At 36.8% G+C, this 25,702-nt stretch overlaps 1 protein-coding gene across 2 annotated transcripts; it reads right to left on the bottom strand.

The window, feature by feature from the left end:
* Positions 1 to 2,568: 2,568 nt before the first annotated feature.
* On the bottom strand, positions 2,569 to 24,118 carry LOC121419220 (cholesterol 24-hydroxylase-like). Of its 2 annotated transcripts, XM_041613582.1 has the most exons (13): positions 23,908 to 24,118; positions 22,206 to 22,286; positions 20,961 to 21,042; positions 19,816 to 19,976; positions 17,157 to 17,295; positions 16,257 to 16,370; positions 14,821 to 15,055; positions 14,356 to 14,428; positions 13,853 to 13,937; positions 12,348 to 12,458; positions 6,062 to 6,150; positions 5,023 to 5,095; positions 2,569 to 4,278 (listed from the first exon to the last, which is right to left on the bottom strand). In XM_041613582.1, the coding sequence occupies exons 1-13, from the start codon at positions 24,051 to 24,053 to the stop codon at positions 4,138 to 4,140; spliced, it is 1,530 nt and encodes a 509-aa protein (XP_041469516.1). In that variant the 5' UTR covers positions 24,054 to 24,118; the 3' UTR covers positions 2,569 to 4,137. The 2 variants fall into 2 exon arrangements, with proteins under 2 accessions (XP_041469516.1, XP_041469524.1); XM_041613590.1 differs by lacking the exon at positions 16,257 to 16,370.
* Positions 24,119 to 25,702: the final 1,584 nt, after the last annotated feature.

Here is a 25,702-nt window from a genome sequence, read left to right as displayed (position 1 = left end):
AACAAGTGGAATGCCTCTGGCCGTCTCACCTGCATCACGCGGTTCAATATAGCAGCAGTGCTGACTTTGAATACTACTCTAACTCGCACAAGATGTTCAGTGATACATGGTTACTCTTATGTCCACTTTTTATGAACTAGACCAATAAACTTACAGAGATATGATGGTTATTCAACAAAAAACCCAACATGGCCAAAGTTCACTGACCTTACATGACCTTTGACCTTGATCATGTGACCTGAAACTCGCACAGGATGTTCAGTGATACTTGATTACTCTTATGTACAAGTTTCATGAATCAGATCCATAAACTTTCAAAGTTATGATGGTAATTCAACAGATACATCCAATTCGGAGAAAGTTCATTGACCTTTGACATTGGTCATGTGACCTGAAACGCGCACAGGATGTTCAGTGATACTTGATTACTCTAATGTCCAAGTTTAATGAACTAGATCAATAAACTTTCAAAGTTATGATGGTAATTCAACAGACACCCCCGATTCGGCCAAAGTTCATTGACCCTAAATGACCTTTGACCTTAATCATTAGACCTGAAACTTGCACAAAATGTTCAGTGATGCTTGATTACTATTATGTCCAAGTTTCATGAATCAGATCCATAAACTTTCAAAGTTATGATGGGAATTCAACAGATATCCCCAATTCGGCCAAAGTTCATTGACCCTAAATGACCTTTGACCTTGGTCATGTGACGTGAAACTCATGCAGGATGTTTGGTGATACTTGATTAACCTTATGGCCAAGTTTTATTAACTAGGTCCATATACTTTCTAAGTTATGACGTCATTTCAAAAACTTAACCTCAGGTTAAGATTTGATGTTGACGCCGCCGCCGTCGGAAAAGCGGCGCCTATAGTCTCACTCTGCTTCGCAGGTGAGACAAAAATCATCACCGCTCGCTACCGTTCACCATTTTAGATTTCCCAAATTTTGTGAGTGAAATTCGACCCTCTCTCCCTACCGCTCCAACAACGCTCGGGCGGTGTGACCAGGCCTTTAGATCTGACGTCTATAAGGTCAGCCACAATTACTGATTAGATGTAAAATGTTTCCTAAGTAATTGGTTACATACCAGCTTGGTGCTTACCAATTCAATTTGTTTCCATGCAGAATGCAAATAAAACACAGACAGAAATGGATACAGAAATATACAAGTATGATTTTATTCCAAGACAGTCACTTAATAAGATTTTTTTTCTCATTTCAATTACCTGATGAAGAGCTTTGCGTAATAACGAGGTGGGCGTACGATCATTTTTCAAAACAATATACAAGTTGGTTATCATCATCCGTACACACTTTTAGGCACATATATTTTCACTTAGATTACATAAAGTTTCTTCTGTGGAATTGAATCTCACATTGAAAATGCACTAATCCCACACCTAGTCTATATATTATTCAATCGACGAAGTACGCTGTCCTCTAATTTCTCCGAAAACCATTTGTCATGGTGACTTACAGAATTATTGCTAGATGGAATATGTTTTAATATCGCATTTTCTTTCTTTACACGTGTAAAGAAAGTGTCTATTTTTAAAGGGTAAAGATTGTTCTCCTTCCCATTTAAGTTATTAAAAGTTATAAACCCCATGCCTTTCGAAATGTATATTACAGAAAAGTTTTAATCTTCTTTATATACATTCATTATATTAAAAAATACTGCTCTCATATCCAAGTACTGTTTAAGCATATTTTGGCTTTACACGCATTGACAAAGTGACTTAATCTAAAGTATTCGTGGTTTTCTACTACACTTTGAGAATCTTATATGATGTACGATGCTGTACGATGATGTCATCAATGGCATGCAATGAAATAAATAACACATGAAAACACATGCTAAATGAATGAAAGCAAATCTAGTACGAGTCGACTTAAAGAAAACTTTCGACAGAATCATTTTTGTTTCTATTTACAAATGTGTTTTAAAATTGAATTCCATTATGCGTGAGTAATTCATTGAGTGAAAATATCGGAACTCTGCGGCAGAGTGCTCTATAAAAATATGAAAATAGTAAAGATTAAAACAGATTTAGCTATGCCGTCACTGGCGTAGAAGAGGGAGGAGTTCCACCGCCAAGGGAGAAATAAAAAGAATTAATGAAAAGGAAATAACAGGAAAGGAAAGGATGAAATAAGAGAGTATGTATTTTTCAAATATGAAGTCAATCAGTCGCAATATATACAAGCCTACTGCCAAGATTAAAAAGGTTTTAAAAATACGTAAAGAGATTACTAAGACTTTACATTCTTGTTCCATAACTTATGAAACCTCGCTCTACACCCCTCGCTGAAGACTTGGATTAACAATACAAAAACATACCAACACACAATTATTGCAAGCGATCCTTGGATAATAAGTGCCTACCTCTTTGGTAATGATTAGTTATTTCATCAATTTTAGACTAACTTTGATCAAACCTGGATTCCCATTCAGAAAACCAAAATGAAGGTATTTCGTTAACTCCGGCAACTTCGGCAAGCCATATGATTGCGTTCACTAATTGTCTCTTTTTCTAAATGCTAGTCATATAATTCAAAACATGTTGGATTTATTTTCTTTCGAACAGTATTTGAATTGCGATAGAATAATGATGTATTTGAATGAATAGTGAAAAAAAATAGTTGTTTATTCATTTGTTTGATTTAGGGAAAGAAAATATGCCATATTGGTCATTGAAGTTCCATTATTACTGACCAGAGTCGATGGCCCAAACGAAACTTGTTCCGATTACAAAATGTTCCGTATTTACATGAACTGAAAAGGCGTATAAACAATAATAAAAACACACAGATATGTTGGCGCAAGGGAACTCGAATTCATTATAGAGGGGCAATATTCTTAGTAATTATGAAAGAGAAATTAATACATGATATTCAAGAAGTCAATCAGGTTGAAAACATTCGAATCTGAATAAGAAACAATAAGAGAGTAATTAAATAAACCCCGATAGTCAAAGTAAAATGCGCGCACATGATATGTATTGATTACCATAGCCTTGTTTGAAATATTCGAATTGTAAATCACATTGTAAGTCTAACCAATAGTCAAGAGGAAATTTGCTATCATCTCCTGCAATTGCTGGTATAGCCAATGATAATTCTTCCCATCAAAGCCGTCTCTGTCTGTGAAACAACACCTGGATCACTGTTTATTTCACGATATGGCCTCAAATGATAGCCACAAAGGCATGTTTATCGATTTAATTACAAGTTGATTTCAAATTTGGAGACCATTCCGTGAATTTATAACACAACACACAGGTCATTCCAGTGTCAAGTGGAATAAGTGCAATCGAGTGTTGATATGAAAAATAATCCACGACACCATAGTTTCCAAATTATTTATTGCAAGGATGTAGCCATATCAAATTGATCATTAAAAATTCAATTAGGGATTTATGACTAGGCTTCGGAAGTATATTGAATTAAAACCTCATCATTTTTTTAAGTGTCTACATCAGGTGCTTCATTTCTTTTATGAAAATTCATTGTATTAAAAAAAGAATAAGAAAAAAACAACCCAAATTACGATATGTGATTTTCATTGCCATCCGGTCTGTAATAGGGAGCATGAAAATGGTTTTACTCTGCAATATGCTTAGTGCTTCAATCTTTCCGTTACCTTAGATATGGCTAAGGGATACAAGTATAATACTTGTATAGTTCTCTAAGTGATGGCTTTGAGACGTGTCTGCCGAGTGTTCGATAAAGATGTTCGTAAGTTACGATGACTTTACAAATGACTACTGACCCATTCTTGTGGTAGATGATAATAGAGCTGACTTAGCACCAATATAACTTTGTCTCTATATAAGAACATGTTCCAGTCGTGCGTCAAGTAGTGTGTAACTTTAAGAACAACTTCACGAATCACCCACCAAGAAGCCGTTTCATTAAGCTGTTCGCAAGTTCAGAGTGACTTCAAGAACGATTGGTGATCCTTTCTCAAGCGGTAAACCATCGCCAATTAACATTTTGGTGTACATCATTTACCACAAGGAAGGGTCACCAGTGGTTCTTGAAGTCGCTCGTAACTTACTAACACCTTTTTAATAGGAAACGGCTCCCAGGTTTGGGAGATTGCGTAAAGAAATCTAAACGCCGAGTTTAGTCTCGGAGGCTGATGTAGGTCATACATCTGTCCAAAGGTTTGTTGGAGACATTCGCCAGGATGATGTGGCGTTGGGACTGTTCCAATCTAAAATCGAAGCTTTGCAGCAGCTTTGCCATGATCACTTTTGATTCGATCTGTACGAGGGAAAATCCATAATATTTCGTTTTGGTGAAAATCAAGTCGGAAAGAATCAGCAATTATTAGAATGTTGTGTCAGCAGCAGGAGTCATTAGTAATTTGAATTTGTTTACAATATTGGTGAATATGAACAACAACAAATTATTTAGAAGGCTTGTAAAATTATCAGTAACAATCGTGTTTACGTATTCGTATTCGTTTACGTATCCATAAACATTTATGTTTCAAAGACATGAATATAGCGCAATAATTGATTTCGACAATTTTAAAGTATGTTTGATAGATATTTGGCAATGTGATCATCGATTACATCTTTATATGGTGTACAGTCATTTCGTCTTGTTAAATATTCAGACAGCTAAAGATTTGTCATCAGGTTATTTGCTGGAAGCTTGTAATATTTATTCAAAAGGAAGGAAAAGTCCAGGATACTTTGATTTAAGCTACGGCCAACAATATCTATATCCCTATTTTTCACAACGAATATAAATTTTAAAAAAAAAAAGAGTTGTCAAAGCTGATGTACATTTCTCACACTTATGAGGTGGTGGTAGCAGCAGCAAGCAGCATCAGATGCAGTAGCAGAAGTAACTTCTGATGACGCATTGCAGCAAAAGGACTCTTCGAAGTTTTCTTCGATATATTTAACAAGATATAAGTAGCCAAATTGTTTTATACAATGTAAGAAAAGAGGGTTAGCAGAAGTTATCAGAAAACAACTCGGTGAAAAAATATCTTACCAGAGCTAATTGCTGTCCGATACAATTGCGTTGACCAATAGAGAAAGGAAAGTAGGCAAAGAGGTGTCGTGGACTGAAAGAATACATAATAAATGATTTCTGAGTGATTTTGTCTTGAATATAAATAAGAATGACAATGGTGATGTGATTATATTTCCCCATGCGGTATTTTCCCCATGTGAATTTTTATTTGGCGTCTTTTTCTCGTTTGAAAACATGATTTGGAAGAGGATGGATATCTTCCGGTTTTTGCGAGTAATTAATACGAATGTCCGATGTGACACTGTACTGTAGCAGTAAATGTATGTGGAATATGGGAATACTGAAATGTCACTGACATTTCAAGTTATACAATTTTATATATTTACTATACAATTCAACATAAATTTAAAAGCAAAATACATATGATTGCACCAGTTTCACTAATAATGTCACAGCGTGTGTAAAACATTCACTTCTCAACATCTTATCAATTTTAAGGCTAATCCATAATCTGCATAAGATTGGTTAGAATAGGCCATTCACTTCAGATAAACCTTTCGATGTGTAAAAGCAAGAAATGGTATGAATAGGATACATTCAAATAACTATATATTTGTTTGCTACATAAATTCAGAGTTGGATTACTGGATCGAAAAAGTTTCAATTTGACTGATCAGTTTATCGTAAGAAGTCTGTGTATTTAATTTAATTTGCATAAGTACAAGTTGGCATTAAACGTTTTAGCGCTGTTTCTACTTTATCGTTGAATTTCACTTCTCAAAATCATTCAAACCACTCTTCCAAAATAATCTCACGTGCTTATTCAAGTTTAAGATATCTTCAATGTGAAAATATTTCAAGTGTACATTTTGTAAGTCTTCGAGGAAATAATGATGAAGATATGAAACCATCGGAAACTCTAGGACCAAATTGGCTCATTATTTCGTTGAGTGTGGTATTGACTATTTCCTCCCCCCAAAATGAATCAGTTGTGTTATACTTTATGGCTCTGTCCCTGTCCCAAGATCTTAACGATAATATGACGGACAATACTCACAGTTCATCACTTGGAATAAATCTATCGGGGTTGAAGAGGAGAGGGTCATCAAAATATTCTTCCATTCGTGATGTCAGATAAGTACTGAACTACATTAGTGAAAGAAACACGGTTCCAAATTCACCAAACTACAACACAAATCTGCTCGTATTATTTGAAATGCTTAACAAACCTTAAACTAAAGTGGCTATATTTGACTCAGATTACCCGGTACTAGATTTTTTGAGTCGTTAAACACAAGTTTGTAAAAGCCTAAATCATAAATCTGGAGAAATTGAAAGGGTGAAAACTGATCCAATACAAAGGACTCTGGTGGAGACTTTGGTATGAACGTATATACAGGTTTATTATACAGGCCAGCTAGGCAGGTCAATCAACAGGCATGGTATCCATGTTGCGGGAGGTGTGTGAAGTGCTTAGATATCCATACTGATATCGTAACATCCCCCTTCTTCTGATAAGATTGAGAATTTCAAATTTCAAGAATATTGTTTTCAAACAATACTTTTGGTAGTCTGCAAATTTTGGTAATTTGGCTTAGTTATGATTTATCAGATATAATATAGAAATTGTTTGGTTTGTGAGAATAATACCAATTTGTGATAAACTGTATGCATCTTCAATTTTACATAACTTCAATCTTGTGCAAAACTGAAAATAATTTGGATAACCGGATTGATCCTGAAATCAATATTTCCAAACAATAAGTTTTGGTTATAGTGTCTTTTTGATAATTTCGTAAACACTATCTTGACATACCAAAAATAATGTACAATGTTTATACATGCATATAATAAACTTAAAACTACACTAATGTCTTCAGTGTTGTCTTCTTTCTTCTCTTTCTCTTCTTTGTTTGAGAGTTTAGAGTGTTCATAATGTTCAATCTTCAAACATGAATCTCTCTGGTTTGCGAATAGTGCGTCCAGACCTCGTGGTTTGTGAGTGTGTCTGTTGAGATTGATTAGAGTTGGACATTGGTGTTCGTTGGACGTTGTCTTCCTCTGGTTGAGTTTCTGTGGAATGGTCTTCTTCGAACCTCACACGCTTTGGAGTTGGGTTGGTGGATGGAACTTCCCTCAAGTGAGATCTATTTCTCCTCAATATTCCTCCATTCGGCGTTGAAACTTCGTAGGATCGAGGTTCTTCACAGACTTTGGATACTTTGGCTGGTATCCAAGTGTTGTCTCTTGGATGCAGAACTCTCACTGGCTGTCCTACATGCAGTGGTGGCAGATCAGAACTTGCATGTCGATCATGCACTTCTTTCATTTTGTCTTGCCTATTCAAGAGAAACTCGGTAGCAGCAGAATCTCTCGAAAGATAGTGACTTGGCAATGTGGTTCGGATGGGTCTTCCAAACAACATCTCTGCTGGTGATCTCAAGTTATTGTCAACTGGTGTTGCTCTCAGGTGCATCATGGCTAGTTGACTGTCTTGGCTAGTTTGAGAACACTTTGTCAACAGATTCTTGATTGTACGAACCATTCTCTCAGCTAATCCGTTGGATCTTGGATAGTGCGGTGAAGAAGTGATGTGCTTGATATTCCACTTCTTGCACATGTCTTGGAATGGTTTCCCGACAAATTGTGGACCGTTGTCAGACACAATCTCTTCTGGTGGACCAAACAGACTGAAGATTCCCGTCATCTGTCTTGCTATAGCTGCACTGGATGTATCGGTTAGCTTAGCAATGATCGGATACTTGGAATAGTAATCAGTAACGAGTAGATACTCTTGTCTGTTGTGCATGAACAAGTCACTTCCCAGTCTGGTCCATGGTGCTGGTGGTACATCATGGGGATGCAGTGGCTCTTTCTGCTGTCTTGCTTGGTGTTTCTGGCATGTTTCACACTGCTTTATCAGCTGATCAATGTCCTTGTTGATGTTTGGCCAGAACACTGTCTCACGAGCAAGTCGTCTCGTGCTTTCGATTCCCATGTGTCCTAGATGAAGCTGTCTAAGGATGTCATTCCTTAGTGTCTTCGGTATGATGACTTGACTTCCCTTGAAGAGTACTCCGTGTGATACTCCGATTTCATCTCTGTAAGACCAAAATTGACGAAGGGATGTCGGCAATTCTTGGATGGTCTCAGGCCATCCCTGAGTGACTATTTGCCATAGTGATCTGAGAACAGGATCATTAGCCGTTTCTCTCTGAAGCTCTGTTCTCTTGTGTTGTCCGAAGTATATCAAGTCAATCTGGTGCGAATCTTCGGCTTCAGAGCAGATGGATTCCACTCTGACATCTAGCGAAACATCGCGTGCTTCCTTGGGATTAGGAAGTCGGCTCAAGGTATCGGAAAGAATCATGTCTTTTCCTGGTCGATACTTGACTTGAAATCGGTATCCTTGGACTTTGATGAGCAATCTCTGTAGACGTGGTGGTGCACTTCTAAGAGGTTTCTTCCATATCATCTCCAATGGTCTGTGATCTGTTATGACGGTGAATTCCTTCCCGAACAGATATGTATGGAAGCGGTTGATACCAAACACTAGGGCTAAGGTTTCCCTCTCTATGTTGGAATAGTTGGACTGTGCAGTGGAAAGACTTTTGGATGCAAATGCAACTGGTTTGCCTTGCTGGAGCAGGCATGCTCCTAGCCCTTTCATCGATGCATCTACCTCAAGAGTTGTCTCTTTCTTTGGGTCATAGAATTGTAGACATGCACCTGATGATACTGCACTTTTCAGGCTGTTCAAGGAATGTTCATGATCATCGTCCCAGATGAATGGTACTTCCTTGTGTAGAAGTTCTCGAAGTGGCGCTGACTTATCTGAGAAGTTAGGAATGTATGCTGCTAGGTATGTGAATAATCCTAGGCATCTCTGAACATCTTCTTTGTCCTTGGGTGATGGCATTGAGGTGATAGCTTCTACCTTGCTCGGATCTGGGTAGATACCTGATCTAGTGTACTTGGAACCAAAGAAGTTGATGGCTTCCTTCTTGATAGTACATTTGGAGCTGTTGAACACTAAGCCTTCTTGCTTTGCTGTCTCCATGAGTAGGTAGAGATTCCTATCGTGTTCCTCCTCCGTTCTTCCTACGATCGCTATGTCATCTGCGATGCATATGCAGCCTGGCACATTTTGGACAATCCTATCCATATGCTGCTGGAAGATATCCTGACTAGTACATAACCCAAATGGTAGTCTTTGGAAGCAGTACCTTCCAAATGGTGTACGGAATGTGGTGAGATCCTGGCACTCCTCTGCTAGGTGAACCGACCAGTAACCAGCCTTCGCGTCTAACTTAGAGAAGTACTGAGCTCCTGCGAAGACAGGTTGGACCTCTTCCAAGGTTGGTACCTTGTGCGGGCATCTCTTCAAGGCATCATTTAACCTCCTGGGGTCAAGACAAATCCTGATGGATCCATCTTTCTTCACAACAGTGGTCATGGAGCTGCACCAATCGGTGTGGTACTCGATTTTTCTGATGACTCCTTGCTGCTCCATATTGTCCAGTTCCGCCTTGATTTTGTCTTTCAAGTGTACGCTGCACTTGCGGGGTGCGTCTATGGTAGGTTTAGCATCATCCTTGACATGAAGCATTGCCTTCCCTCGGAAACTACCAATAGCGTCAAACTGATTTGGATATGCTTGTTTGAGATCCCTTACACTTGTGATAGGTGTTTGTTGAGGATTGGTTGTAGGTGTTTTGTTGTGCATTGAGTGAATTGTGATAATTCCAAGGTCAGTGCAACCTAACAACCCTAGGATCGCTGGACCCTTGACATCTGCTACATAGAATGTATGTGTTGACCATTTTGTACTCTTGTATCTACACTTTATGTCTAGTGTACCCTTACATGGAATTTGTGTCTCTCCGTAAGCTATAAGTTTTATCGTTGTTTGTTTCACTACTGATTCCCACTTTGGACCGTAAATTGCTTTGGCGGTACGTACTGTGATAGTGTTAGCACTTGCCCCCGAGTCCACTTTTAGGTAAAGCTTATGTTGACCTACTCTCTGTGGGCATATTATGTCAATGTTAGCAAATGCTACAGTACCTTCTGGATTTACAACTGTGTGTGGTCCACTAGTGTGTATGGTGTCGAATTGTGCTACGTTGAATGGACTATCTGTAGATTGATAATGATCATGATCTGTGGTAGTATCATGTGTTATGTCCATTTCGCTTATTGGTTTACTCTTTCCACTTTTCGACCTTGATCGTGATTTGTTTTGTTTTGGTTTCCGGTCATCAGATACCGTGTCTGATCTTTGGTCATCTGATCTACGATTCTGTTTACGACTACGATCATTTTTCGATTTACGACAGAATTTGGCCCAATGGCCCTTGGTGCCACAGGCACGGCACTCATCGTCATACGCAGGGCACTGACGAGGTTTGTGGAAACGTCCGCAGTTACCACATGCTTTTCGTCCCTGGCTACGCTTGAACGAATCGATATTCTGTTTGGGGTCTAGTGTCTCAAGACATTGTCTGCTCGCAGCAACTGCCTCGTATTTACGACCTTCTACCAAAATTTGTTCGACCTTGTAACCTTTCGGTTGATCTAGCAATGACTTTTGGAATTCGAGACTTGGAGTTGACGCAATCACTAGCTCCATGATTCGCTCATTTAACTCAGCTTCCTCGAAATCGCAATTTTTGGCTTTGTCCCTACACCTGGTAACGAATTCATCAATCGTTTCATCTGGTTTCTGTCTGTACCGCATTAGCTTTAAGCGGTGTATGCGAAAATTGATATTGACCTTTAACTGTGCCTCTAATAGTCTCCATAGCTCTTGCGGTTTTTCTTTATCGGTCTCTGATAGCCCCGATGCATTGATTCGACGCAAGCCTTCATTGCCTACAGCAATCTTGATTTTTATAGCCACTTTTCTCTGATCAGTTTTGTCTTGGTCTGCTAGAATCAGCTCCATTCTTTGTCTGAAAAGCTAGAACTCATCTGGTAGGTCTGTTGCCTCCCAGTTCATTTCTGGATATTTTCCACTACTCATTGTGTATGTTCGCTGTACGTATTAGGTATTTAAATGAATGAGTGTAGATATTAATGTCTGATTATATCCACGTGTGAACGCTCCTTACAGTCACAGGTCGACTGGTGATGATACCTGTAACACACTCACAGCCCTGTGTGAATGTCATTAGGTGTTTCATGCAGTGAAAATGCTGGTCACTCCCACTCACTTCTCACACTCCAGATTTACAATTAATATTAGGAAAATATTAATTCATTGTTCACACTCCAGTCCAGAAAATTAAGTAATTTAGGTTTTATCAACTTTTAGTGTATGTTGATCTTATGATGCAGACCTCTGTGCCAGTGATTGAACACAGTTATAACTTATTCAGGCTATATTTGATTGTTTACAGTTACCGTTAGCATCTCGCTCCTTCTCACAACACTGTGTGATTTGCTGTGACAGTGCATTGGGTATGCACAGTACGGTACGGCACAGTAGCGATGCGATAGCCGGGGCGAGCGGGCACCCGTTGGGTTAGTAAGTAGGTTATGAAGCATGCGAATTTCGGTAAAAAGACATGCAGTTTACTTCCCAACAATACAGTATCTGGTTACTTGATCCCTGTCATTTCAAAAGCGATCACTGGTTTCCGCTGCCACCATGATCCAATACAAAGGACTCTGGTGGAGACTTTGGTATGAACGTATATACAGGTTTATTATACAGGCCAGCTAGGCAGGTCAATCAACAGGCATGGTATCCATGTTGCGGGAGGTGTATGGAGTGCTTAGATATCCATACTGATATCGTAACAAAAACATATCTGATATGATAATAATTTCGTTTATTCGTCATAAGTGTATTCTCAACACCCTCTGAAGGGATACAAAGTTTTCATAATCATTGGCATTTGTCTGTGGCGCAAATAATAGTGTGCCGAAAGCGGATGTTGATAAACTATTTCCAAATTTGATCAGTGGCGTACTATTTAAGTCACCTGATCTATGCTATGTCTTTCTTTTTATAATTAAATTGTTACATTATGCTACGTCAGCAAACGTTACACATCTTCATGCGAACATGTTCGAAAGTGTTGGTGCTTATCCTAATGATCATTCGAGGAAAAAAAATATGTGCTAGTTGCGATTTGATTATTAGCTCTAGAACAATTTTTTGCAAATCACCTTTCATTTTTTTTTAATCTGGATTATGAATTCAACTAACAATAACTTTACAGGCATTTGTCAGAGTATGTCTACTTCACCGGTGCATTTTTCGCGCATTCCAATCTACGGGTACATGAACAAAAACAAATACGCCAAAAATTGATTTCAACTAAATATATACTTACAACTGTAGGTGATCCTTTTGGAATGACATAACCACAACTATTGACGTCACAAGCTAGAGCCCGCATTGTTCCAGTAACAGGAGGGTTAAGGCGCAGTGTTTCTTTAATGACCTACAAATGGAATCAAATTATCTTAATTTGTAAGTTCTTTAATCGAGCATTTCCAACGTACAGGACAAGTCATTCAGATCATTTTAACAATTTTAATGCGTCACACTGTTCAAACTATTTTCGCTGAATTTACCATAGACAATTAACAGTTACGTGCACAATATTTGTATAAAAAAAGGGGGAAAAAAGAAAAAAAAATATATTGAATAGTTGTATTATAGTACTATTAGAAGATGCGCGTAATGCGCCTAACGGATATGACAGTAGCGCCATGGACACTATCGAATGAAATGTTATCTCGAGTTATCTTCATTTTCATCGAACTACACTTATCTGTACAATAGCTGAAGCTCAAGTAGAAAAAGGGCAGTGTTCAATCAAGCTTGCAATAATTGGTCTTTAGGAAAGCATTAATTGGAAGAAGGACAGTTTACAGCTAACTCCCTGTCACGAATCACACCACGATTGAAAAGTAGCCTTACTCGTGAAGTAATTATACTGATCGTATCGGATCGTATCAATCAGTAATGGCAATCGCATTGATCATTTAAAAAAAAAGATTCAAAAATCTGTATGATCGGTAATGAAGGGCCAACTTGGAGTTCGTAACGGATCGCGCAACAGTGGGAACGAGGGATTAATGAAGCACACATATGGTTTCACAACAAAACAACGAAGCTATAAAGTTGATACGACCATGGACCCTACCACCATGATACGACACATAACATGAAGAAACCATTAGACTGGCCCCATGATGTTAATCAGATTGGAGTCTTAAACATTAAAGGCGTTGAAAAAAAAGTACGCTCAACTCCATATCAAGCATAGTTCCCTAAATCTATGTTATGTTATTTACGTTATCCACAGATGAGGTGTAAATAAATTCCAAGGACATCGGTTTTCTATTCATGGTAACTCCCGTAGGAACCCGGCTGGACAGCATTCTTACTGGTAAGCACCAATAGGCCTATAGTATTATAATCAATTATCTCGGAAACATTCATTTTAACGTCTAGGTTAATCATATAGCGGCTGACCTTATAGACGACGGGTATTACTCTCTGGCAAATTTTATCAATGTGAAAACAATGGTAAAGTGGGATTCGAACTCACAACCTTGCGGTTATGAGTCCAATGCTTTAACCACTGGACCACCATCTAACATGTTAGTGTGTTGGAAGAAAGCTGAAATTGAACCATGCCCCTGGAAAGCGCGGGGGTGCTGGGGCACTGCGCGTAATATTCTCCATAGGCAGCACCCCTGGAATTCTTGTAGGAGTGACGAAATGAAGAAATGGAAACCAAATGACCTTATTTCGTTTTGCTTGTCAAAAATTACCTTCACTTTGAATACTGAAGGCCTAGCCTGCATGAATGATACCGTTACATACCCGAGACATATATTCCAATTTGGGGAGGTCTGAGTACTCAATAACTGGTTTATTCCCAATGACTTCATCCACATCTTCTTTTAACCTGTTCCAAGTCAAAGAAAAAAATAGGATAAATCAGAAGGGCAATGTCAATTCAACTGAAAATAAAACATGAATATGACCATCCTTTGAAAATTCCATTATAATGCAACAGAACTGAGTGCACGAATAGAAGAAATTTCTACTAGATAACGTCAACGAATGACCTGCCGATTTTCTCTCAGATGTCGGAGTCACATTTGATGATGACCATTTATCAATACTTGAAAGATAATAGATCAGATTTGCATGATTTAAAAAAAAGAACAGCATCAGATCTTTTTAAAAAGTCTTGTTTTTACACCCAAATATAAATTATTATTTTCATTACTAAGACATTCGAGTAAACCATTGAAATTACAGATTGACAAGTAGGCACATGCATGTTTCAAATACGAAAAAAATAAATGCAGATGTTTAACCTCTTAGCCACTCCTTCATGTCTCCCGAGCTCAAGTATGGTAAATGCTAGAAGATTGCTCGTTGTTTCTTGACCTTGATTTGTGAAAAAACAAAAACAAATATCAACCATACAAATGATGATTATTATGGTAACAACATCTACAGCTACAACACAGATAAAATAAATGATGATAATAATAGTAATGATAATTATCATTATTATTTCAGAAAGAACAGTGCTTTTTCCACCCTTTGATGTACATTAATGTAACTTTTGGTATTTTAGAACGCGGTAAACATAAAGTGCTTCTTCTGGTCTTCTGGTAATATGACATTTTTTAATCTATTGCATCAAGACAATGAATTGGATCACCCAGATTGAGGGGGGATTCAGTCTTGATTATAATGCACTTATCAACGTCTAGAGACGGGTTTTCAGGGAAAATGTAAAGAAAAATAATTTGAGGGGAAGGCTTAAAGCTAACCTGCCACAAAAAACGTTCCAAGCTCGTCGAGCAGTTCTGCAATTTCAATATTCTGACCATTCCCAAGATCATCTTCCAATTTCAGAATACATGTCAGGATGTCCTTCGGCAACTCTTCGCCTCTCTTCTTTGCCTCTCTTCTCTTTTCAATACATTCCTGGCCATATCTTCGTACCAGTTTAATGGCGCTGCGCACCGAGCGGCGATAATCACGAGCCTTGCTGCGAGCATCCACCTAAAAATTAAAGTTTGATTTTTTTTAATGATTGTTTTCAATGAACAGTAAATGTATATAAAGATTATAATTGGGGAAATACCTGCACTGGGACAATAAGTATGCCAAGACGAACCATGATGGGCCGTTTAATAAAGCCACTCAAAAGATTAAAAACAGTCAAAGGTTAGGCAAACCTTTGTCAGAAAAGTTTGGCTCATAAACCTAGGAGTGATTCTGTACCCACTCTCGTTCAGAGATTTTTATCTCTGAAAAAAAACCAAGAACCAAAAGGAAATGACAATGCCCATCCATTCTAAAACAAATTCGACTTGTCCCATAAAGAAATAGATTTTTTTTTGTTATTCTTAGTATCATTTATTAGTTATCTGTATTTAGTTATAGGCTCTCCTTAAGTTAAAACAAGTGGAACGTCTCTGGTAGTCTCGCCGGCATTATGCGATTTGATATAGCAGCTGTGTTGGCTTTGAAAACAGCTATTGAATAATTATTCATAAAAGAAAACATTCATAAGACAATAAAATACTATGTCACTTGACCCATTATGGCCTTTGACCATGATCATGTGACCTACATGACCTAAGACGTGTGCAAAAAAAATCACTCATACTTGATTACTCTTTATGTCTATATTTAATGAACTATATCCATAAACTTTCTAAGTTATGATGACAATCCAACAAACATCCCCAACATTACCAAAATTCGTTAACCCTAAATGACCTTTGATCTTAGTCATGTGACTTAAACTTGAACAGGATTTTCAGAGATACTTGATTACCCTATAATGCCAATGACATTTCAAAAAGTTAACCTTGGTTAAGATATTGATTCCCCAACATGGTCTAAGTTCATTGACCCTTAATGACGTTTGACCTTGATCATGTGACTTGAAACTCAGGCAAGATGTTGATTACCCTAATGTCCAAGTTTCATGAACTAGGTCCATATACTTTCTAAGTTATGACATTTTAAAAATTTTGTCTTGGTTAAGATTTCAATGTTGACGACGCCGCTATCGCTGTCGGAAAAGCGGCGCCTATAGTCTCGCTCTGCTTTGCAGGCGAGACAACTAGGATGTTCTTCTGGGAGGTCCTGATTCTCTTTTAAAAAAACTATTGAAGTGAACGTACATAACAAATGAACACGCTTCACATAAAAATACTACAAAATGAATAAAATGGTGAAATTTATTACCAACCATGATCAGTGGGTTTTTAAATATAACATCCATCGCTTCAAGAGCGAGTGACACGGCCGATGGAAATGGACAATCTGGCGTCTCCACTGCGTTTGTATCCATGTTAAATCCGACCTGAGTGGTACAAAATTTAAGAAGGAACGTAATAGGTCACCGGTTTGGATAGCAGTTCATCATGTTCATAGCGGAGTGCCCTGAATTAAAGGGGAAGTTCACCTTGACAATAAGTTTATTGTAAAAGCAGGGACAGTAATTAAACATATTGAGAAAATATTGATAAATATTCGTCCAATATTTAAAGTTGTTAGAATATTTTGTTTTAATTTGTGACGTCGTATGCGAGTAGCTTCCCTATTTATTGTGCGATTAAAATCAGTGAAATGTCATCCCCCCCCAAAAAAAAAAAAATTAGATAAAATGGTTTTCATTGCAGTTCCTTATAACCCTTTCCTGAAAGAAAAACAATTACAGTCACCATTAACCATTGAAATATGAAAATTTGTTCATTTTATATTGCATGTGATATGAGACATCACAGATAAAAAAAATGAAATTCTATGAAATAAATTTTTCAATCTTTGATGAATTTGCCTCAAACTTTCACCCTGATTTTTTTTACTATTAATTTGGGTTTTTTACCAACAATCATTTTTCGTAATTTTTTTTCCTTCATTCGCTTAACCCCATGATAAACAATATGCCTATTGAAATTCATATATATATTCATTTATAATCATCAAGCTTGTACAATGCCAATAATTCAAAAGTGCCAAGTTAACGATTGTGACGATACGATGAAATATATTTGAATCAATTGTTGATAAAATGGGATCAAGAAGTGTTGCAATAAGAGAGGTTTGTGGAAAAAAAGGGAGAGGGTGAAAAAGAGCGGAGTGCTACCTTAGCAATGACATCCAAGGTGACATTGTTGAAATGATCTAGCATTCTAATTAGAGTTTTGCCGTCAGCAAGGGGGACTAGGTGATCACGCAAACGTGTCGCACTGTCGTTGAAAAGATCCATCATTTGCATCAGATATCTGAATTAGACAATAGAATGCGGATCATTTATTCTTTAACACAAGCCACAACACGCTTTATTACTATTTAAAGGTCAAGTCCACCTCAGAAAAATGTTGATTTGAATCAATAGAGAAAAATCAGACAAGCACAATGCTGAAAATTTCATCAAAATTGGATGTAACATAAGAAAGTTAAGAAATTTCAAAGTTTCGCTTATTTTTAACAAAATAGTTAAATGAACGAGCCAGTTACATCCAAATGAGAGAGTTGATGATGTCACTCACTATTTATTTTGGTTTTTATTGTTTGAATTATACAATATTTCAATTTTTAAGAATTTGACGATTAGGACCTCCTTGCCTGAAGCACAAATGTTAAAATAATGGAATTCCACGTGTTCAGGGAGGAATGAAACTTCATTTCACATGACAATGACGAGAAAATCAAAATATTTCATATTTCATATAATAAAATACAAAAGAAATAGTGAATGAGTGATGTCAGCAGTTCCTCATTTGCATACCGACCGAGATGTGCATATAAATGTTTTGTGAAATGAAGTGAAACTTTTAAATGCCATAACTTTCTTATTTTACATCCGAATTTGATGAAATTTTCAATGTTATCCTTGTTGAATTTTCTCTTTTTATTCAAATCAAGTTTTTGTTGGGGTGGACTTGTCCTTTAAGGACGTTCGACAGGTAAAATGAAATCCATGTCATTTTCACCAAATTTGGCACAGAGACACCTTACTTACTTCAAAATTATTATTGGTTCATGTGCTTGATTTTTGCAATCGGGCTTTGAAGTACACCCATTCTAAGGTCTCGAGAAATATGCAATAAAGATGCAATAAAGATAACATTATATATATATATATATATATATATATATATATATATATATATATATATATATATATATATATCTCTCTCTACATATATATAAATATATTATTCAGAAAATAAGTACTAAGATAAAGAATTCACTAATATTGCTATTCGTATGCTCTTTAAAGTGTAGCAGCACCTTCATTTTTCATAATAAGGTATGAAGGACGACAAAACACCTCAAAATTAGAAATTTATCAAACAGATTTAAGAAATACAATAAATGATGCACTATTAGGGATTAATGTGCTTGCTTTCAAACTACATGTATCAGCAAATTTGCTTTTAACAACACAAACAAAAAACGTGTCAATAAGCTCGTATCTACATGAAGGACAATGCTACACCACTATCTCATTTAATCAAACTCGAATTATCATACTTCGCATCACTGCTGAGTAAACTATTCTGAAGAGAGAGGGGAATTTAAAAAGTTAGTCTATAGATTTCTGTTAGAGTGCAGATGAATAGAAAAATCAGCTGATAGCTGCAGCTGATTACTCATTTATTCTCTAGTAACACCTACACATATTTTTTTTCATATAAAATTCATGAATTTCGATGTAAAATATGTTCATGCAGTGCGAGCTCGGTCTGTTGATGTCGCGTCATTACATACAACATGCGCGTTGCAAACACGAATAGTTTTACTTGCGATGCCTGCAGTCTCGGTGCGCGCGTGCAATGGACAAAATCATATGGAACCAAATTGCAAGTGCTGAATGATCGATATTAAACAAATCAAATGACAAGGATGTACTTAGGTGTCATACAACACAATCTAGATACATTAAACCGCATAAAATATAAAATTACACGCGCGCGCACGCCACACAGAAGCCCCACCCACTCACCCCAACGCACACACTCACCCATCCACACACGTCGATGACGACCTATAACAGGCCGTGTTAGGTGGCGCCTATGTTACGGGTAAATTTACACGGGGAGCCATGAGGCAAAAAATTATTGCAGCTGTAGCTGCATCACTTATGTCTGCACCTGATCTGATTTCCACCATCACGGAGTCGAACTACTGAAATAAGTAAGTTGTTAATTATCAGAGATTAAGATGTCTCCTTACATATTTTAACCCAGATGTGTTTTTCATCTACATACGTTTGGTACATGTAGGCCTAGATTCTTTTTCTAAAAGAAATGAAAGAGATTTTTTGCGCGATAAGTACATCAACATCATTTCATACCCTTTCTTTATTTAAAAAAAATCGTGTTTCAAATTATATTATATATGGGGAGCTGCTCAATAACTAAGGCCAACTAATTGCAAAGGTGATTTCCCCCTTTTGATAGAATGAGTGGATTTCATTGTTCGCGTCTTTTCGCATACGCCATTTTATGGCTCGTTTTTGTGGCTGTTTGACAAGGAGGGTAGCGGGATACTATATACTGCCACAGCTGCTGTAAGATCATTTAGTCAATTTCTCACAGATCAAACTCATAATGCGATCTATGGCAAGTTACACGCGCAACGACTCTAAATTCTAATACAATAGAAGTGTTAGAAGTGCCTAAGTGTTGAGCGCAGTCAGAGAGCGAGAGTCCAATTACTTTGCAATGACAACCAGGGGTCACAGTTCAAGACTGCTTTGTAATCTAAACAATCGCTTGAATGTTTGATATACTCACTTGCGATTAAAGGCGGGGTTCAGCAAAGCTCGACGACTATGCCATTTCTCGTGATCAGTTTGTGAAACCAGTCCGTTGCCCATAAATCTCTCGCCAAAGACAGAGTAGAAGAAATCATAGGTAAGATGAGGTTTGAGATGCCGGCTGTCAAGGCAAACCTCCTGATAAGACAGGAAATGGACATCAAAAAAATATTAAAAAGAGACTCGCAGGCGATCTCCATAGTCAATTTTCAAATTACCTGCCAGGAGAATGTGTTCTCGTCCTAGCTCTTTTGCTCTCCCACCCCTGCAAAATAGAATCTGCATCGCTGTCATAACATTTACTTCATTCATGTTTATTATGAAAGATAGGGAACTGATGTAATCCTCATGTGGCCCTGTTACACCATCAAATGTACAAAACGCTCATAAATGTATTTTAAAAATTATACAAAATTAATAAATACTTTACCCCCCAACACTAACAAGTGTAATCATTTGACCCACAAACGTAATAGCACTCTTTACCCCCCCCCCCCCTGAAAAATGTAATGATTTTGAATCACCAACAAATGTAATAATGACTTCCCACAAATTTAGTAAATTTGAAGATAAATTTTGTCGATTTTGTTCAAAACTAAAACCCTGCAAAGAAGAATGTATATTGCGCGCAGTCTTAAAGGGAACCAAAACCCAAGAAGAGAAGCATTCTATAGCAAAGAGTACAATGAGAGGAAGAATTTAAAAAAAGTTTCATTAAAATCGGTTATGAAATAAGCAAGTTATGGGAGTTTGAAAACTCTTGTTGTACTTTCTATGGGGATCCTCAACTTGGCAAACATGCTTCAAAATGGCTGATTTTGTGGACAACTCTCCATTTGTTTTATACACAATTTTTCAGATTTTCCTCATTATCTTTCAAATTGCATCTTGCCTCCTTCTGAGCACGACATATGTCATGGGAAAATATAATTCACACCACATATGTCAAGGTCAGGAGGAGATAATGTGAAATATGTAAAATAAATGAACAATGAATTCCTCTCATTTTACTTTTTGCAATAAGATTGCTTCTCTCCTTGGGTTTTGGTTTCCTTTAACTCGAGAGTGAGGAGTATACATGGAAAATATACTGATTATAAAAGACATATCTGGTTAACTTACCTTCACCGTTTTAGGACTGGAGCATATTACCAATGGTCGTAAGATAAATCGGATACAATAGACTGGTCCAAGTTCCCTCGACCTTAGAAAAAAAATGAAAGATGTTGATAGTGAAAATAAAGTGCACTAATTTTCCATCTCTCTTTCTTTTCTTCCCATTGAATTATTATTATAAATGCCTTTCTTTCTTTCTTCCTTCCCTTTTTGCGTGTCCTTATTTCTTCTTTCCATTTGCCTTGTTTTCTGTAAGAATAAAAGTCACAGCGAAGACATCGGCACGTTCACTTGCATACTGATTTTTTTTTCAATATAAAAAGTCATAATAAAATACATGAAAATCATAACAATATTTACAAAGCATGATAGCCCATTTAAGTGATAAATAAAAAAATAGCACTGTTCTTCCACGGGTCCTTATCAAAACGAAACTTATGTGCATTTTACTGTTTTCTTTTGTATTTCTAAAGAAATAAACGAAATTTTAAATGTCACGAGCCTAACTTTACTTATTTACATCCAATTTTAATGAAACTTTTTTCATTGTTCACTATTTTGGGGAGGTCACTCACTATTAACCTTTCTCTACCTTCCTATATCCAACGTCATCTAAATGACCAACTAAATTAAACCACACATTAATGCATCATATAAGGATTTTACCATCTCTTATAATCATCTTTGAATTTGCCATCTTAGAATTTATGGTACCAGCCAAATCACCCGAATAATTAACAGAGGGCAGCCTTTATGCCATCACCTGTCATTATCTAATTCAATTGAATTTTATTCAATTCAATAATGGCTTTATTTTGAGAAATGGATACACGAAAATAGTCAGAAGACTCATCATAGTCACGAAGTAAAAACAAGGATGTATATTATTATTATGACGTGGGATTTAACAGTACTAGACTATTAACAGGCTATACTATGTAAATAATCAAATGTTCTGACAGGTTCCAATTAAAGAATGAAATTTATCAAAGAAACACTTTATTACCAGGTCAGGGGGCCGTTTCATAAAGCTGTTCGTATGATAAGAGCGACTTTAAGAACGACTGGTGAACCTTTCTTATGCGCTAAACCATTGCCAATGAATATACCATTTACCACAAGAAAGGATCACCAGTCGTTCTTAAAGTCGCTCTTAACTTACGAACAGCTTTATGAAACACCCACCAGGATTGCAATTTCGATTCATCATTTACCATTATTTAGATTGAGATTTTAAATATTTCAACTTACCATTGGTACAGGAGTGCCAGCAGAGAAAATTCTAATTTCTTTCTAATAGCGTTAACGTGAGACAAATTACCAGTGACGAAACTATAAATGGGAAAGAATGTACAGAAAATAGCTATAACTTTTCCAATATTTGATCTGATTTCAATATGATAAAGAGGTGAAGAGACGAGTTATGTAGTTTAGCATGATTATTGCGTATACGGTATAACTAAGAAGTCCAGGAAATCCAGGGTGTGTCTGTCATTATAATTTCTATCCAAAAAAATTGTCTCGGCCAATCAGATGAATTAATTTCAGTAGCTTATTACAGCTACTTAGAAATCATTGATGAGACACCTCCAGACACTTTTCCCTAATCTAACATAGAACAATGCAGGGAAATATGGAAATATTTCAATAAATGAAATAAAATACAAGATATGCATTTTTAGCATTTGACATCACATACTAACTAATTTGTATAGTACTGTCAACGCTAATTATGCATATAAGCGTCACGCGTAAAGCGTGTTGTGAAAATATTATGATAGAAATGACTGTAATAATAACAAAAACAACAATAATGGTAGCTTTGATTGCTATGAATAATGATGGTAAGTGCAAAATCAGAATAATTTAATAATAATAAAGAATGATACAAAGAAGGAAAAGTTACAGAATGTGCGGAATGTGAAGAGAGACGATAAAATAAATGGGGAAGAAAACGGGAAGAGAGACGATAAAGGAAGGTGGATGAGTAAATGAAGAAACTTACAAAATAATGAGAACAGGCTAGGTTTTAAAAGGTTCTGATTTTCAAAGAGGAACCCATCCCAACGAAAAGGTGATTGAATAAAAAGATTTTAAAGAAAACGCACAACTTATTAACATACCTCTGAAAATCTCATCAAAATTGGACATAAAAGAGAGCGACAAATGGCCTGTTCAAATATCGCTTGTTTTCACAAAACGGTTATATGCATGTATCTGCAAATGAATGTCAATCATTTCACTCACATTTCTTTTGTTTGTTTTTTGGATTATACAATATTTCAATAATTCATTATACAAAAAATAAAAATGGTGAGGAAATTATCTTATATTTTTTATCACATGATAAAATAGGCCTACATAAGCGAGTGGGAGACCAATGTCTTCATTTTCATACCGGGCAGGAAGCGTGTATTTCCGTTTTGTGAAACTAAGCGAATTTTACAATATCACTTTCTGACTTTACATCGAATTTAATGAAGTTTTCAGCGTCGTGCCTATTTCTATACTTATTCGAATAAACTGTTTGCTCGGTCGACTTGAATAGTCGCCATTCTTCTCGTGTTAGTACGATCTCCTACATACAATTTGCATGTCATATTTCAAAACAAACAGTGCGACTTCTGAACGGATTACAGGTCCTAGATGTTGATGTATTTATGAGTGTTGTGTACATACAATGGCGGTGAGATACGACGACTATATATCATATATTCCTATTGGTCTTGACATATTTACATATTTATATATCTGTCAGATCATAGCATGGACAGTGGAGCTGCAGTTAGCTCCATGATCATATAGTTTGACTCGAGTATTTAAGAGTTAAGAGTCACTTTCAAGTAAGCCCAAGGACGCATATGCCACGTCATTGCATATGCACTAAAACTATGAATTTGATGATTAATCAATCACTTTTGTTCAATAATTATGATTCAGTCAGGGCCCTTACCTTGACGGTCTTGGGCAAGGCAAATGTCCATATTTCCTGTTGAAGCGGTACAAGAGTCCCGCAAACACCACGAAGGCAATACCAACTGTAGAGATTATGACGAAGAGTGTATAGGAAACTATTCTCAATACGGCATGGAGCTCCATTTTGGATCAATCCAGCAGCTTGGAAATTTGTATTCGACAAGTTCGGCCGAACAGGTCAATGCGAAGAAAGATCTCCATACACTTTAATACCCGCTTGCGTGCTGTAATACAAGTGTAAAAACAACAATCAACCTTTCCGCTCAAATAGTTTTGTTAGAGAAAAAATAACAATGGCATTCATATGTCAAGAATTTCTAGGATTTTTTTTTTACCTGTTGGGTTATATGTTCTGGCGTTGTGTAAAATCAGAGGTGCAGTGTTGATTTGGTTAGTAATGCGCAGCTTAAAAACGATCGTGCATTATTTCGTACGCTATACAGGTTTCATATTCATCGAGGCACTGGTATGGTAGTTCTAGGGTCAATCAAGGGCAGTGGCGTAACTATGGGGGCGCTCGTGCCTCCCCCCCATCGACTGGTCAACATTCCGACCAGAAGAATTGACATTTCAAGCGCTTATTTTAATTAAGAACACACTGTGTAACTACTCAAACAATTAATCCGTATTTTGCCTCCTGATCCTCATAATTATCCTGAATACGTACATGGTCATGGATAATAGCAAATACGATTTTGATTGAACCATCACGAGGGTAATTATGTGTCAAACCAATTTGGGGCAGTATTTTACCCGATGCGGGAAGCATAGGCCTATTGCCCAGCAAGGTTAAAAAAACAGCAGCAATTATTTTAGAATAGGCAAAATTTTCATCATTCTTGATGAATAAAAACGCCCAAAAGAAACGCCCAATGTTGGCTGGACACATAATTACCCTCATGGAGCATTTTCACCCAATATTTTTTAGAGTGCTATACCTCTGCAATACTCCTTCATCATTATTCCTTAAATACAAGAAAAATGCCATGTACCATTGTGTGCGGGTGTTATAACTTTGATAATGATTTATGATATTAATTCTAGACAAATTATGAATCATATACGATCACATGTTGCAACAAATATTGGGCCAATCTGTATCTGAGCACCATGTTGGTTAACCCCTCTCTCATATGGGTACAATTATGGAACTTGGATTTGTGGGATATCACCATCAGGAAAGTCCTATATTTGAGTTACTGAATCAACACTCCGAAGTGCAGTCAATATACAAGCTCTGTAAGAACTAAATTCGCACTTCATTTTTTAGATTCTCCTTATATCATTTGATAATTATACATATGATAACAGATTCCACTCCCTTTCAGTACTTTCCCTTATCACTTTTTTTTGTGTCTTACTATTATACTCAATTGTACAGTTATATTTATCATCACACGTATCAGATATCTAAAGCTGGTCAATTACAAAAAGTTGCCCTATATTTTCTGAATATCAGGAAGGGATCGGTGTATTATTTATATTTTCCTCGGTCTCTATGCGCGTATTGACGACACAAAATGTACCTTTTTTATTTTCCTTAATCTCACATCCGGCACATCCGGGAGTTTGAGGTTGGAAGAGATGCGCTTCATAATGATCCACGCAACAAAATATACTCCATGATAAAGACAACGTTATATCCGGGCGGACGCGACACGATTGAACCATATTCTTCATAGATATATATATAAATTTTCATGATTTTTCTCTAGATTTGGATGAAGACAAAAGAACCATATTGCCTTGTCTTAAAGACTCGGGCCAACATG

The sequence above is a fragment of the Lytechinus variegatus genome, chromosome 1, assembly GCF_018143015.1.
Source record: "Lytechinus variegatus isolate NC3 chromosome 1, Lvar_3.0, whole genome shotgun sequence".
NCBI classification, from domain to species: Eukaryota; Metazoa; Echinodermata; class Echinoidea; order Temnopleuroida; family Toxopneustidae; genus Lytechinus; species Lytechinus variegatus.
The sequence above is the reverse complement of the archived record's forward strand: the minus strand, read 5'-3'. Positions and strand labels throughout refer to the sequence as shown.